A 17201-nucleotide genomic window follows, 5' to 3' on the forward strand; every position below is an offset into this window, starting at 1 on the left:
ACATTTTTTTAAAAGTGTAACTCGGGCTGTATTTGATGAAACACCTCTATTGTCATTCAAGAAAAACCGCTTGACAATCTAACGTTTACTGTATGCACCAGGAGTGTTTCATTTCAGCACTGTATTTGGAGACTTTTAGTGAAGTTAAAACAATACAGTGATAAGACACAAGTACAGTATAGCCAAGCAGAAGGCAACACGGAATGAAAAAATGTTCATTCCAAGTCTATCCCTGCATGGGCCTCCTTGAAGTGCAAGCCATAGTTAACAGGGTGGTCGTCGTTCAAACCCAACTGGGCATTACGGCCATGTCCCACTTCTCTCAGGTCAGCAAGTTCTCAAGACATTTCACAATTAAAATATATCATAAAGCAGTCTGAGAGTGATTTGGCATGTAATGCAGTAGATTATGTTGAAAATAAACTTATTGATGGTCCAAACAACAGTGGGACGCAATTACCTATTTGCATAGAGTCCAGTGAAACGTATATACCCCGTCTGCCAGTTTTATAGTTGTATATATTAGGACATACAGTGGTGCTAGTGTTAACCCTTTAGAATTTTTTGAAAATCAACACAAAATATGACCCGAAATGTGAGCCGGTCTTTATCGAAATCATAAAAATTGATTTAAGAATATACAATAAAACATCATACTCAAATTGCTATACTTTTTCACTCATTTATTGATCAAAATGATTCAATATTAAATATCTTTTTTGGAAAAAGTAAGCAAACCTCTGCTTTAAGTAACTGGTGTGACCTTTCCAGGCAACAGTGATTTCAACCAATCGCAATGCAAGAGGCTCAGAGCAGTACAAAAAGCGACAAGGACCATTGCTACTAAAGCCGATTCTACAGGAGTGGACTTAGTTTCTCATACATGGCTTTGACATGTTTATGTACTGTACTTTGCTGAATTCGTAACTGACTGTCACTGTATTTAATAATATTTAATGATAAAATTCAAGGACTTGGCAAAGGCCAGATCACTATTATATCCTAATATTTAAAACAACAGAAATGAAACAAAGTGTAATTACTTCTCCCCAAACTAATCTGTAAAGCCCTTCATTTATATATCAATGTGTGTACTGAATCAGTTTTTTTTTTTTTTTTTGCATAAAAAGATTCACATGTACAGTAATCCCTCGCTACTTCGTGGTTCACTTTTCGCGGATTCACGACTTTGCGGGTTGTTAAATACAAGTGATTGCCCGCCTATCGCGGAAGTTATGTTCCAGACCCATCAGCAACAGGAGAAAATCCGCGATATAGAAAGACCATATAAATAAACATTTTTATAGTTTAAGCCCTAAAATACCCATCCCACATGCTTTAAACACATGTAAACTTATAAAACACACTTTGTTAACACATATGATATGTGGATGTCGGGCTAAGGATATGAGTAACATCTCACTATTATAAAACATTTTAACTTCACGCAAGACAAGACAGTGAGACAGGAAAATTGGTGATATACAGGCTTTTAAATTATTGACACGCAGAACGACAAGCAGCACAAAGCCAGCACAAAGTCCACTTCTCCTTAGCGTTCATTCAGCTCCCCACCCCCTTGACAATGCGAACTGTGCCTCCGGGGAGGGGGGTTTGAGCGAACGGGTGCGTTCAGCCCTCACAAAACCACACACACACTCCTCCTCCTTCCGAACGCAGAGCGACAAGCAGGCATTTTGGCAAAAGCAGCACAAAGTCCATTTCTGCTCAGCGTGAGTTCAGCTGCCCCCCTTCACAAAGCGAGTGCAGACACATCAACGTCTGATCGCTGCGTGCAGTGTTGGTCTGCGGTGTTTAAGAATGTAGAAAGTGTTTAAGAGCATAGGAAGTGTTTATAAGAGTATGGGAAAGGTTAACAAGAGAGTGAGAAAGGTTTATAAGAGTGTGGGAAGGGTTTCTAAAGCCTTAAAATATGTATAAATAATAAAATAAATATAGGTCGCTACTTCGCGGATTTTCACCTATCGCAGGGGGCTCTGGAACGTAACCCCCGCGACAGGTGAGGGATTACTGTAATGTAACATATAACCACCTGAAACTGTGTGGCTGTAATCATTCAGGGGCATGTCCTGTGATGGGCCAACATTTATTTTTTCATAAAACCTTAACTCTTTCAGGGCTGATGTTGACTTTTGTCAAAAGGTAGCATTGATGATAGTAATCAACTGTAAACTGTGACAAAACCGTTAGGTTTTAGTTGGACTCCTGTTGCTAGAAGGAAAGTTAGCTTCACTGGTTTGACCGAGATTTCCTGCACTTGCGCGAGTAGTAAGATGCAAACAATGGCACTGATATCTGGCAAGAGATCAAAGCAAATGCGTAAAGCAATATACTCTGTGGACGACATTTTGCCTATTATCTCTAAACTGGACTACGACTTGTCGGACTCCGATTTTGATACAAGTGATAGGAAACGAATGTGAGGTTCCAGCTTCAGCTGACTGGTCCCCAGCTATTTGTGGTGCTGAACAGGTTCATGTAGCTGATGCGCCTATGGCAATGTTTGCCAGGGAGGACTGCCACTTAACAATGATAAGAGGTCAAACCAAATTGCAATGCACTGGAACTGTGACCACTGCTGCTGCCTCCCCAGCCACACGAAAACAGCCTGGCAGCAAGCCTGACGCACATTGTTGGCAAATTGGCAGCCACAGCATGCAGCAACAGACGTTTTATCTTGATTTCTGTGCGAAACCATTGCTTTTCAGAAATGCTGTTTTTTGGAAAGAAAATTCAGTCCTCAAAGAGTTAATAAGAATTTACCACCAGCTTCCACATAAACCAGGGCTATACATGAGGTACAAATGTTGACATTGTCCGCATGACAAATTCCATGGTGAATTAAAATAAAAAGGAGTCCGGTGAGTTCTGAGACAGAACTAAAATCGCCCATTATGAACTGCCAAGAGAACGACTCCTAGATACACACCAGACTTAATGCAAGCAAAAGCCCAGGTATTTTTTATATTCTGAAGTAGGACACTATAGTAGAGTGTTTTACTAAAATCAGTATCTAATGTACAAGATAAAAAGATTAAATGTTTCAATGTATAAAAAACAGCCTTTTCAATTTCACTGGTGTAGAGCGGCTGTCCCACATGAAACACTTGGGCCAATTTTAAAGTTGCACCCAATCTTTATTTTACATGGTTAAAATGGCTAACAATACTGCCTTTCATACCTGGTGTTTTTGTACCACCTAGTTTCTTAATCAGAAGGCAATGCTACCCTCAAATGCCAGTGCAGTCCTAAAAATCTTTCTACACTTATAAAACAGTTTACAAATTAGACTGGTTACCTGTTAGTTCGATATGCAGCCAATCAACATGAATCAGAACAGAGCTGTTTGTATAAGCAGTGGTGAGGAGGAGTGGGAGTGCTGATTTTGCAAAAACAACGTTAAGATTTCTGTTTCTACTATTATTTACTGGATAAGCCCAACTATGCCAAGGACCATACAGACATAATTAAAAACACAAAAATTATCGGAAAAAATGGTTCCAAAAAACGCCTGTAAATGCGATATTTTAAACATAAGGAGGTGGAGAATATTTATTAAAACCCACAAGTTCTTGAACACCAGAGGGCAACATGTATGGGCAGTATGTTTGCTAATGCACAGGATCTTAAACCCAAGGATGTTCAATCCAATTATGACTCAAGTTAGATGTGGGCTAAATATCTTATGTTCTGCATCAATGGAAATCAAATCATGAGGTGAAATGTTAGTTGCTAAGCTATTCAAATTAGACTTAAAATACAGTTACCAATTTACTTCATTAGATTTGTAACAAAAATAACAGACTCCAAACTTTGAAGTCTGAGGATAGATTTTCATGTAAAGCAGTTTCTCTTGTATCTTGTGGTCTTACATGGTGATCTCAGACTTGCTCTTTTTAACTACCTTCTCAACACTGCATACACTTCAGTCTCTTAACTGCAAGAATGAGGTGTCATCAGCGATGTGTCCCAAAACCTAAAGAGCACCTTGGCCACTATACTGTTTATTAAGCGGTTTCTTCCTTAGAAATATGTTGCATGTGTTGGTACTGCAAAACTACCACTTTAAAACCATAAAATAGTTCCACCATGTGCAAGAACAGAATAGATACCTGAAACACAGACAGCAATGTAAGTAATGCATCTGCCGAGGCATTTGTATGCTTAGTAGAGAGTGAAGTGAAAATCCTTGTAAGATCGCCAGCTGGCTTGTGGCAAAAAAAGTGCTGCCTGGTTTTCAAAAAAGGAAACTACAATATAAACATCAATTCACATCAATGAGAATTCAGTATATTATTAAGGAAAATAAAAGAGACTTCAAAAAGTTAAACTATATATTGATTTCATCATAGCGAACTCTGCTACCTTGTCTACGTCAACTTGAAATGTAAATAATGAATGCAGACCTCATTTGCAGTGCAACATGTAATGCAGATGTTTGTATTATTTGGCATTTGATTCATAAAAGCAGTGTTAATGTTTCTGATGTGCCATCTATTGGAATGTCAAATTCAATGCACTTTATGAAAATGTTTGTGATGCACCATCTCTTGAAATGATAGACACAAAGCAACCAGATGGACTTGCGGACAGATACTTATCTTTTTATTAAGGTGGCTGTAGATGTGCACAGAGACAAACTGCCTTAAAGTCAGCACTTATCTCTTTCTCACATTTAACAGTATCACCTCTTGGGAGTAATATACTGTGTAAGAATGGCACATTAATCTTTTGCAAAAATTCCTCTGATGAAGAAAGAATACAGCAAACATGATTTTAAAAACTGCAATACTTTTTCAACTCTCTCCGCATGGTATGAAAAAATCCTGTAATCTTTCAGAAAGTAACTTGAACTTTGCACATTTTGATGGAGCAATACTTGCCAATTTTTACTTCTAAAATTGCTTTAGCCATGTCATGTTAGCTAAGGTACCACGATCATTATATGCAAACCTCTGCCAGGGCCGGTCAAAGTCATCTAGTATTTATTTATTTTGAGCCTCTGCATTTCAACTTAGGCTGAGTCCTTGGGATAATTGTCTTTCTGAAATTTAGTGTTCTGTCAGTGGCACGCACGGTTTAATCTCTCTCTACTTTTACCTTTTCCTCAAACCCAACAACTACTACTACTGCTGCTGAAAACCATACCCAAACATGCTGTTACCACCACACTTTATTGTAAGGGAATCACCCCAAAAGATAACACTTTTCACCAATTATCTGCAATATCTTTTAGGTGGTGTTCTGCAATTACTTAGGGCACAATTATGAGGCTACAGTACTTGTTCAGCCAAGACTTCTTCCTTGCCATTATGTGCAATAGACTGCTGATGCTGTATACACACATTTCTACAATAAAACCTGGTTTTGCATCAAATGCCCTTGCTGTCTTCCAACCAAATTTGCCTAAATCAGCTCGTCCCTCTACAGTGATTAACTCTGAAGGATGTTTAATGTTGATACAATGGTTTGCACCCCACACATTTTTGCCCTGTCCATAAAAAGATACGACTTGCTTATAATACTCTTGCATCTTTGTGAGTGTTTCTTTAAAAGTTGTTACAATACTGTGGGACTTCAACACAGGCAGGAATTTATCCTCTTACATTAATAACACGTCAACACAGGCAGGAATTTATCCTCTTACATTAATAACATAAAGCAGGTGCTCTACTAACTCCCACAGAGGTGAAGCTCATCACAAGCATTTCTCCCCTGCAGAGATAACAGATTGCCAAGCAAACTCTGGCATCCTTTTATAAGAAAAATCTCCATTTTATATCTTTTTGACATTTCCAGCTTTAGCATGGTGGGCAAAGCTTTATACATCACTAAGGAAAGAAAACAATTCATTTTAAAATTTGGCGTACAAGACAACAAGAAATAAGTACAAAATATAGGCTGCTCAATACTTTCTCAAGGCACAGTAATGTGCCTATAGAATGCAGAAAAGAAAGTAGGTGCAGATGCATATTTGCATTTTTAGTGTTGTCTTTTTATCCAATTAGGTCTGTCAGTTCCCAGTTAATGCTAATCAAGTCTTACTAATATTGCAATAATTCTGAAAGGAAGAAAAAAAAATGAAGTCCTCTTGCATGTGACAAACTCATCAACGTTATTCTTTATTTCCAATTAATACATATCTTTGATCAGCAATCCTTACTGTTTGAAGTGCTAATTTCATCAATAAATTATTTTCCTTTTGTTCAATTTACTCAGTCAAATATGTTCTGAGTGAAAAATAACAGCCAGAAAAATAGGATACCCCTAGCTTTAAGTAGTGCTTCAGTAAGGCTCAGGACACTAGTCCAACTCCTCTGATCTGCAATATGAAAATTCCAGCTTGTTAAAATCCAGATATACAATACAGCATTCATTTTTTTCCTTTCACAGCTCAGCTGATGTAGGTCTTCCTTTTTCATTAAAAGCTACATAAATGAGGATATACCGATAAAATAATTTAAACTACGGAAAACATGTACTTCTCTGATTACACGCTCACTCTGCTACAGAACTGTCGTAAATGACCTCCCTGATTTTATGTTTTTTCCATTTTAATGTGTAACAGTAGAACATGTGTACCTTTAATAAACATAATGGAACTAGTTTGGAAACCTGTGATCTAGAACCAGCTTCCATTTCTTTTTTTTTTTAATACTGTAAAGACGAAATTAGCTTAGTATCAGCAGCCCCATGGTAAAAAGTGGGCCTGTGAGGTAGAACGTGTCTCACAGCAGCTGAACATTACACTTCTCCAAAGTTAGAATGTCCTGTCTCCTTTGCATGTTCACGAGCTTCAGACTGTCCAACCAAACCTTTCTGACACACCATGCAGCGGAGAGAGAAGCGTTGCACATCAGTAAACTGACGCTTCTTTCTGGCTTCATCTGCCAGTTCTAATGCTTGTACAAGGATGATATCATCATTAGTTGAAAAGATCGTTTGTGGTGGAGCATCTGACCCTGCAATCACTTTTTGTAGGGGATCATAATGAATCCCATCATATATTAGTAGGACTCTCTTGGTATATCCTACATCTTCTCCAAACCGGTCCACCCTGAGTGTCTGAGTGTCCACCACACAGATTTCACACTGATAAAACTTGGACAATATTGAAATCTCTATTGCCCCTCCCCAAGTGTCATCACGTCGGATCCAAGTACAGTAATCTCTATTTGATTTTCCCAGCACTGCCTCAGAATATGATCGGGGGTCATTGGCCACTATTTGTGCAATAAGATTCCGCAATTCTGGTGCACAGGTTGGATCATAAACACCTCCTTCCACTACATAGAAAATGCTGGTAAACAAACAGGAGTTATCTGCAGGAACCACACGTCTAGCAAGGACAGGAGAGGAGTCATTCACCTGGATGCCAGAAGTTTTCGAGTCTCCAACGTTATGTGATGTCATTTTATTTTTCTCCTCTTCGACAATCAGTGTGTCCCCTGCAACACAAAACAATAATTATTGTAAAATGTGTAATTCTAAAGAAAAATGATGCAAGTTGGGTACCCCAAACAAATGGATATATGTCCTGCTATACATCAACAAAATAATAGTATATTTAAAATAAAGGCAACAGAGAATTTAGTTTAAAAAAAAATTAAATAAAATTAAAACTTGGTAGATTCCATGTAGCTATTAACAGTCTGATATTTGTGACGAATAATGTAAAAATTAAAATCTGAGTTATTTAATATATAGCACACCCCAAGCACTTTTTTCACATAAATGATTGTTAAAACATTTTGAATACTCTTTTTACAATACTGCTCAAAATGAAAAAAAAATATAAACCATTAAAGAAAATTTAAATCTAAAACCTGAAATGGCAATAATGTCTAAGTATTCAACAGCCCTATTTCAATACTTGGTTGAACCACCTCTAACAGTTAGTACAGCAACTAATCTTGTTATCACTTCATCTCCTCTTACAAATGCATGACATAACTAGTTAAATCTCATCTGATCATTAATGTTATTTTGCTCTCCAAGGATCTATTTCTGAACTAACTCCATATTTGGATAAAACTGGCAGTAATGAGCATGTGTGTGTGTATAATTATTATATATATATATATATATATATATATATATAAACTATTAAAAAATTAAAAGTCCAAAAATTGAAATGTAGGCAATCTGTAGGTCATCCAACGACCCATTCAGTAGTTGGTTTAACCCCCTTTCGCAGCTCTTACAGGATGGATTCTTTTTGGAGAAAACTTTATTAAGTTTACACAACGTGATGGAAAAGATTTGTGAATTCTTGTTGGTTGGGGAGTAGCAGTGCAGCGTAATTTTAGGTTGTGCCACAAATGTTCGATGGGATTTTGGACAAGACTGGACCAGCCAAGCTTAAAGCACATACATTTTATTCATTTTAAGATAACTTTTTGCTGCTCTGGTAGTGTGCTTTTGGCTATTGGCCTGTTGGAAGACAAGCGTCCCCTCCAGTTTAATCTTTCTGGCAGAGGGCAATTACATGCTTAATATACAGCAGCAAAAATTCAGTCAAATCTTTATAGCGTCTTCAAGTGATGCTTTGCAAGTTCTTGGACACCCCTACCCAAACACATTGTAGAAAATGTCTACAATACTGTTGGGCTTCAACAAGGTTTGGGGGTGGGTGCATTTATATTTAAATTAGTAAAGAACAGGTGGTCCACACATTTTCTACTCAGGTGGAGACCAACAACAAATTAGGTGAGTTGGTAAGTTAATATCCTATTACCTGAGCAAAATGACCCTTATATTTACAAAAGGCAGGAAAAACTTTCAAATCTCACAATTCTAATTTGCCCTTTTTAGCAAATTATTGGATTTTGTCTTGGAGGTAGAAAACCTTTTCTAGGCATGGTGTATAAAAATGATTATATCAGTTTTTATTTTCTAAAGTGGCATATGCTCTATACAACTTGAACTTAGGAAAGACATGAATCAGGAACACTGAGACAACTTTAACACCCTTTGTAGTGCTTTATGTTCCTGAGATCAAGTTTAGCAGTCATTAAAAAGCAAAAAACAAAAAAAAAACACAAAACAAAAAACACTTGAAATGGGAGATCTTTCTTTAAAACTTTTCAAAGTATTTTAACATATTGCTCAGTACTGGGGAGAAATCAAGAAACTAAAAGTTAAGCTTTTGATGTGTCACACGAAATATAACATCTTTACTTCAGATTGCACTGTTCCACTCCAACAATCTTAAAAACGTTTGTGATCAGAGATGACTTAAATGTATGGTGAAATCAAACTGTAAAAAATCAACAGCAGAACTCATGGCTATGTTTAATAATGAAAGTAAGAACATTTCCACATGCACAATGCAAACAGAGTGAAACTAATCGGAAAAAAGTTTCAGTTTGCTAGGGAACATAAAGATTGGACTCTGGAGCAATGGAAAAAGGTCATGTGGTCTGATGAGTCCAGATATACCCTGTTCCAGAATGATGGGCGCATCAGGGTAAGAAGAAAGGCAGATGAAGTGATGCACCCATCATACCTAGTGCCTATTGTACAAACCTGTGGGGGCAGTGTCAAGATCTGGGGTTGCTTCAGTTGGTCAGGTCTAGGTTCATCAATGTAATGTGCCCAGAAAAATGAGATCAGCCAACTCCCTGAATATACTGAATAACCAGGTTTTTCTTTGCTGATGGCACAGGCATATTCTAAGGTGACAATTCCAAGATTCAACAGGCTCAAATGAAAGAGTGGTTCAGAGAACAGGAGACATTATTTTCACACATGGCTTACTCACCACAGAGTCCAGACTTTAACCCCATTTAGAATCTTTGGGATGTGCTAGAGAACACATGAGGCAGCGATCCAACTCTCCTATGAAAAATGAATGCAACTCTGGACTGAAATAAATGTTGTGACACTGCATAAGCTTATTGAAACGATACCATGGCGAGTGCGTGCTGTAATCAAAGCTAAGGGCTGCCAACGAAATATTAGTGTGCGTGAGTTTTTTATCGCCAAGCAGTGTATAAGCAATAAAATTACAAGTTAAGTAACTAATATACATTTAATTACCTTTCTTTAATCAAAACAATGGCCAAAAAATAAGCAGTATACTGATTAAATCCAAAGAAAACACTTCACATAAGTCAACAATACCCAAAAATGTTTCAGACAAAAGACTAATTTGGTGAAGTCAAAGAAAAAGTGACCAAGTAAAATGAAACACTGCAATAATAGCACTAAGTAACCAAACTTCAGTTTTTGCAAATTTGCAAGCTCCAGTGAGGATATACATTATGGGTGAAAATTTTTTAGAAGACATCAGTTTTTCCACAAATTTAATCAGCTGAAATACAATGAATGACCTAAAATGGTGAAAGGGTTAGCAGTAAAGTGCTAGAGGTTTATATCGAAAGTTTAGGTTACAAAAAACTAAAAAAAAAGTTAATTTCAAAATATTACAAATGGGGCTTCTTTAGGGAACAACTAATAGATTACAACCTACAGATGTTTTGTAGCAGTTAAAGCAAATGAAGCCTTGCATGTGGAAGCAAACAATTTGCACAGGTGTCCCAACTTCTGTTGCTTACTTAAAAACTCTCTAGTCTTAAAATAAAGTTGGAACAGACTGTGTTACTACACCTTCTGAAGTACTACTTGGACAATATTATACTGGCATAGAACAAATAAACAATAGCAAATACAAAAATAAGTCAAAAAATCATTAAGTGTACAAATTTTTTCTAATTTTTGATTCATCAAAGTAGCCACCTTTTGCTGATATAACAGCCAAACTGTGGTAAACCTTTTGATTCAGAAGGCCAGTCACTCTGTGCAAGTCACCAACCCTGCCTCCAGTAAAAGAACCCCAGACCATTGCATTTCCTCCTCCATGTTTGACAGTTGGTATCACACACTTAGGAACCATCCTATGATTAATTCGACAACTTACAAACACTTTGTGTGATGAACCGAAGACTTCAAATTTTGATTGATTGGTCCAAAGACATGCAGGTTAGGTGCATTGGCGATCCTAAATTGTCCCTAATGTGTACTTGGTGTGTGTGTGTGTGCAGCTGGGATTGGCTCCAGCAGACTCCCGTGACCCTGTGTTAGGATATAGCGGGTTGGATAATGGATGGATGGATGGATGGACGGTCCATAAAAATCTTTCATTTTTTCAGTAGTTCACAGCTGGTATTTCAAGGCCCAATTTTGTCCTTTAAGGAATGGCTTTCTTACTGCCACTCACCATGTCAAACCTGCAGCACAAAGTCTCCTCTTCATAGTAGAAACTGAGACTTGCTGTTTTCGACCACTTTTAAGCTGTTGTGTTGTGAGGTGCCTATCACACAAGCTGATGTGTGCACGATGTTAATGTGTATTTTTGATTTACAATTTGAGAGCAAAGACTGAAAAATAATCTACGTACATTTCTAAACTCTCAGCCTACTGTCTCCTTTGTAACAGAGTTCATATCCTTATGACAATCAGCATCGGCACTGACTGAAAGCATCACTGTAATTATAGGAACCTCTATAAAGGCGGCATAAAACAGACTGATGTTGTGAACACTTTTAAACAAACCTGTCTTAGTGTAAGTGACCAATCACATACTTTATATTTTATTAAATTACTGAGCACAATAGAAAGGGATATGATGCCGCAATATTGTTTATAAGTATCCTATGTAAAGTTCCAAGTGTAACACTAAACATAATCAGCATGAATTTACTAAATAAAAGAAAACCGTAGCACTTTTTCCCAGGAAATGTTTTGGTTAATATGTAATCATGAATAATTTATTTAAACTGCAGATCATATGCTAACATTAGAAATATAACAGCGAGACAAAGTCAAACTTAGCTTCTCTGTAAAAGTGTTTTTTATATATTATATATATAAAATTGTAAAATCTGTATAAACTGAACAGAGGTGGAGTTTCTATAAGTAGATCTGTTAGGTAGTCTCACTGGATGTCGAGAAATAGCTGCTGGAGTGTATCACATAACTAACTTAAAATAAACTTGTGAGTTGTAGTCTCTAGTGTGCTCACCAATGCTTATAGGAGAAAAGAAAAACAACACCACAGACTGTGTGTATTATACACAGAACGTAACATAATGAGGAAACTTAAAATGTAACAAAATAGAATTTAATACAACCATATACTTAAGTATAACCATATATTTTAGTAAAAGTTTTGTAATTGCAAGTATAACTATACAAGACCACCATAGATGTGCTATTTAATGGAATATTATATATATATATATATATATATATATATATATATATATATATATATATATATATATATATAATATTTGGACAGAGACAACTTTTTTCTAATTTTGGTTCTGTACATTACCACAATGAATTTTAAATGAAACAACTCAGATGCAGTTGAAGTGCAGACTTTCAGCTTTAATTCAGTGGGGTGAACAAAACGATTGCATAAAAATGTGAGGCAACTAAAGCATTTTTTTAACACAATCCCTTCATTTTAAGTTTCCTCATTATGTTATGTTCTGTGTATAATACACACAGTCTGTGGTGTTGTTTTTTTCTCCTATAGCCATTGGTGAGCACACTAGAGACTACAACTCACAAGTTTATTTTAAGCTAGTTATGTGATACACTCCAGCAACTATTTCTCGACATCCAGAGAGACTATACACACATACAAACATACAACTGATAACTGAAAAGTACAAGTCTAAAAGCATACAAAAAAAACAAAAAAACATTAACCCTATTTTTGGCAATTGTGAACTTCTTTGTGCAGAGCTTTCCTATATTTTACTGCCTTCCAATCATATAAACAAGGACTAACTCCCACCTATCATGGGTTTTATATTGCTATTTTAACATTTTAGTACAAGATATCTAACAGATGCAGCTTGTTCACTGAAATGATTTTTTTTTTTTGGTCAGTAAATGGAAATCTGTCAGGTACTTACTGGTTACTTTTCATATTAATCCTTCTACACAGGTATTCTCCAAAAAGTCACCTCCCAATTATCTTCAGTGTTTTTAACAGTACAGCATGCCTTTTTATCACATTTAATATCAGTTACACTGAATCAGTTTACTGTTTTCTGAATGAATCTAATAGTGTATTTCTTTAAACACAGCACCTAATTCATGTCATAATTAGATAGCTACACTGGGCCAGTATGGAATACGTGTATGAGTACTTAATAAGCTAAAGTGAATGAAACTTATGGTTTTTGTCTAAGATAATCTTATTTGTACTAACATGTATTAAAATTAATATTTAAAATATTTAGTCTATCCCAGAAGCAAATTATTAATAAATCAAAATCTCCATTTAATTAAAAAAACAGAAACAAATATCTAGCCTAACTAGGCTTTCATATGCAAAAAAGACATTCATTTTTAAAGACTGTAACATTGCAGCTCCATCACAGATAAGTTAGTTTCTTTCCTTAACTAGAATACACTCTCTCAGTTGCATCAGATTGCCATTCACTGTCCATGTGGGAATGTGGTGCTGACAGAAACTTTCCAGTTATAGCAGTAAAGGAAAATAATCTAACTATATTATTTGCCCAATAGTGGAGAACACTGTCTGTTCTTGCAGTATTAGTTCAGATATGTATGTCTGCATGTCAACAGATGCACTTGAGCAGATTACTAATGTAAAAGTCTCTTTCAAAATTTTATCCAAAGTTGCATACGGATTCTCATGTGGCCTTGCTTTCACATTCTTTTCAACGGTGGTACATTTTTTATTTTCACAAGGAACCTAATGTAATGCCTTTTGAAGATTGATTGTACAAGGAAGAGTCTTGCTACCTATTTGTATAATAAATACACATGAAAACACAACTATTGATAAAACTTATAAACAAAGTAGGGTTTGAAACAATCTGAATTGGTTTACATAAGCGTTAACCTTGGAAAGGTATTCGGCCTCCAAAGCTATTTTCATATTTTACTGTCTCAGATTCTAAACTTATAATGTACTGTATTAAAGTAAGATTTTTTTTCCAGCTGATCTAAAAAAAAAAAACAGTGTACATCATGTCAAATCAAAGGAAACAAATTGAAATGCTTTCAACAATTTGCTAAAAAGGAAAATCAGAATTCTAAGATTGAAAAAAACATTTGGAAATATACAGCCAACTGTGCTCAGATGCAGCCTATTACCTTCCCAACTCACCCAATTCGTCAATGTTCTCCATCTGTGTAGAAAATATGTGGATCACCTGTTCTCAATTAATTTACGAGGATACACAGCCACTCTCTTGCAGAGGTCCACCCATAAGATAGATATTTTCTTCAAAGCAAACCAAAATTAATAGAGCAGCATTCAAAACAAGTCAGGGATATAATTATAGAGAATCACTGAACTAGGGAAGGGAACAAAACTATCTCAAAGGCACTGCACATACTTGTAAGCTTGGTGCAGTCCATCATACGGAAGTGGAAAAAATATTAAACTACAGCTACACCTAATAGATCCTGTCACTCTCTGAGCTTAGTTACAAGAATTACATTTGTCAGGGATGCTACTGCAAAAGCAACTGTCACTTAGAGTGGCAGAAATCAGTGGCTGCAATTGTTCGTGGCTCAATGATCTCTAAGGCACTGCTCAGAAAAGGTCTTCATGGAAAACGTGCTACGGAAGAATAAAAAAAAAATGTCCTTGTCTATAAAGAAATTTTGCAAATAATCCTTTGGAAGGCACTCTAAAGGTATGTCAGAAAGTGTTCCTGTACTGACAAGAGTAAAGTAAAACTTTCTGGCTTAAACACTAAGCAGTTTGTGTGGCGTAAATCCAGAACTGCACATCAGCCAAGTAACACCCACCCACTGAAAAATGTGGTGGTGGCAACATCATCCAGGCGACAAAGAGGCTCTAAAGGATGCACAGTGAATGCTGAAGAAAAAGCTGAGAGAAGGAAAGTAAGTTTACAAAACTCAAATAGTAAACAAAATGAATAATGGAATGGACATGGAATGGAATGGGTATAATTATTGGACTCAAGCAATCCAGGGCTCAGGTGCTACAAGGGGATGTGGAAAATCTAACACCCTGAACCAATTTTTTAATAGTTATTCCCTCCCACTGCCACCTTCTTCCAATGAACAGTCCTCCCACAACATCCTTAATAGTTTAGAGAAGGCCAGAAGGAGTTGCATTGCGTCTTTGTGGACCTGGAGAAAACATATGACAGGTTGCCTCGAGTGGAGCTGTGGTATTGTATGAGGAAGTTGTGAGTGGCAGAGAAGTACATAAGAGTTCTACAGGGAGGGAAGTTCTACAAATATGAGGGAAGTGTGACAGTGGTGAGGTCTGCGGTAGGAATGACGGATGCATTCAAGTTGGAGGTGGGATTATATCAGGGATTGGCTCTGAGCCCTTTCTTGTTTGCAATGGTGATGGACAGGTTGACAGACAAGATTAGACAGGAGTCCCCGTGGATTATGATGTTTGCTGATGACATTGTGATCTGTAGCGATAGTAGGTAGCAGGTTGAGGAGACCCTGGAGAGGTGGAGATATGCTCTAGAGAGGAGAGGAATGAAGGTCAGTAGGAACAAGACAGAATTCATGTGTGTAAATGAGAGGGAGGTCAGTGGAATGGTGAGGATGCAGGGAGTAGAGTTGGAGAAGGTGGATGAGTTTAAATACTTGGGATCAACAGTACAGAGTAATGGGGCTTGTGAAAGAGAGGTGAAAAAGAGAGTGCAGGCAGGGTGGAGTGGGTGGAGAAGAGTGTCAGGAGTAATATGTGACAGACGGGTATCACCAAGAGTGAAAGGGAAAGTCTACAGGACGGCAGTGAGACCAGCTATGTTATATATGTTGGAGAGGGTTGCACTGACCAGAAAGCAGGAGACAGAGCTGGAGGTAGCAGAGTTAAAGATGCTAAGATTTGCACTGGGTGTGATGAGGATGGATAGGATTAGAAATGAGTACATTAGAGGGTCAGCTCAAGTTGGACAGTTGGGAGACAAAGTCAGAGAGGCGAGATTGCGTTGGTTTGGACATGTGCAGAGGAGAGATACTGGTTATATTGGGAGAAGGATGCTAAGGAAAGAGCTACAAGGGAAGAGGAAAAGAGGAAGGCCTAAGAGAAGGTTTATGGATGTGGTGACAGAGGACATGCAGGTGATGGGTGTAACAGAGCAAAATGCAGAGGACAGAAAGATATGGAAGAAGATGATCCGCTGTGGCAACCCCTAACGAGAGCAGCCGAAAGAAGAAGCAGCAAGACAAGCAAAACACCATTTTTCATTCTTAAATATGAATAATAATAATAATTCTTTGCATTTATATAGTGCTTTTCTGCAAACACTGATTTTGTGTCATTTTGTTTGCTTTTTGAAGGCAATCTAATGTTCATTAGTATAACCCATAAGTGAAAGCACACATCAACTATCTGAATGGTACATTGAAGAATGTAATGCTGTCTCACAGTTATAAATTCACTGAATATATGTAATGTCACCAAGTAATTTTCATATTCTGGTCTTGTACGCTGGCATAAGCAATATCAAAGTGTGATTAGTCATGTAAGAAACATTAAAAACAGTAAACAAGGGCTACCATACAGGAGTTCTGAAATAAAGGATTCATATAAAATTGGCATGTTTGATTTCACACAGGAAGCTTTAAAGTTGTAACAAATGTAAAAAAATTAAATAAAATAAAAAAATAAAAAAGGGGGGATTAAAGAAAAAGTTTGGTATTTTTCAAGTTGAAGTTATTTCTTCACAAACATGGTACATATGTATTTGCCTAATGAAACTGTGTTCTAAAGTTAACCATTTTCTATAAATTAAAAAACATACATCTTGCTTGCATGGATGCTTTACATTGTAGTATATGGGGCAAGGCGAAAAAGTGTAAAAAAAATTACCAAATGCGTCCATTTTTCAAGCCAAGACAGATGTGATTACACAAACACATTATAGAATAGTTCATACTAAAAACAATATAATTCCAATATTATGAGATTCAGGCACGGTGGCGCAGTGGGTAGCGCTGCTGCCTCGCAGTTGGGACACCTGGGGACCTGGGTTCGCTTCCCGGGTCCTCCCTGCGTGGAGTTTGCATGTTCTCCCCGTGTCTGCGTGGGTTTCCTCCGGGCGCTCCGGTTTCCTCCCACAGTCCAAAGACATGCTGGTTAGGTGGATTGGTGATTCTAAAATTGGCCTTAGTGTGTGCTTGGTGTG

At 37.0% G+C, this 17201-nt stretch overlaps 1 protein-coding gene across 2 annotated transcripts in view; it reads right to left on the minus strand.

Moving 5' to 3' along the window:
- Positions 1-1074: 1074 nt before the first annotated feature.
- yod1 (YOD1 deubiquitinase) overlaps positions 1075-17201 on the minus strand; it is a 34801-nt gene continuing 18674 nt past the window's right edge. For both annotated transcript variants that reach the window (XM_028796708.2, XM_051924565.1), the window contains exon 3: positions 1075-7469. In XM_028796708.2, the coding sequence (XP_028652541.1) occupies positions 6766-7469 (704 nt within the window). In that variant the 3' untranslated portion in view covers positions 1075-6765. The remainder of the gene's footprint in view (positions 7470-17201) is intronic.

This window comes from Erpetoichthys calabaricus, chromosome 3 (genome assembly GCF_900747795.2).
Source record: "Erpetoichthys calabaricus chromosome 3, fErpCal1.3, whole genome shotgun sequence".
Taxonomy (NCBI): domain Eukaryota; kingdom Metazoa; phylum Chordata; class Cladistia; order Polypteriformes; family Polypteridae; genus Erpetoichthys; species Erpetoichthys calabaricus.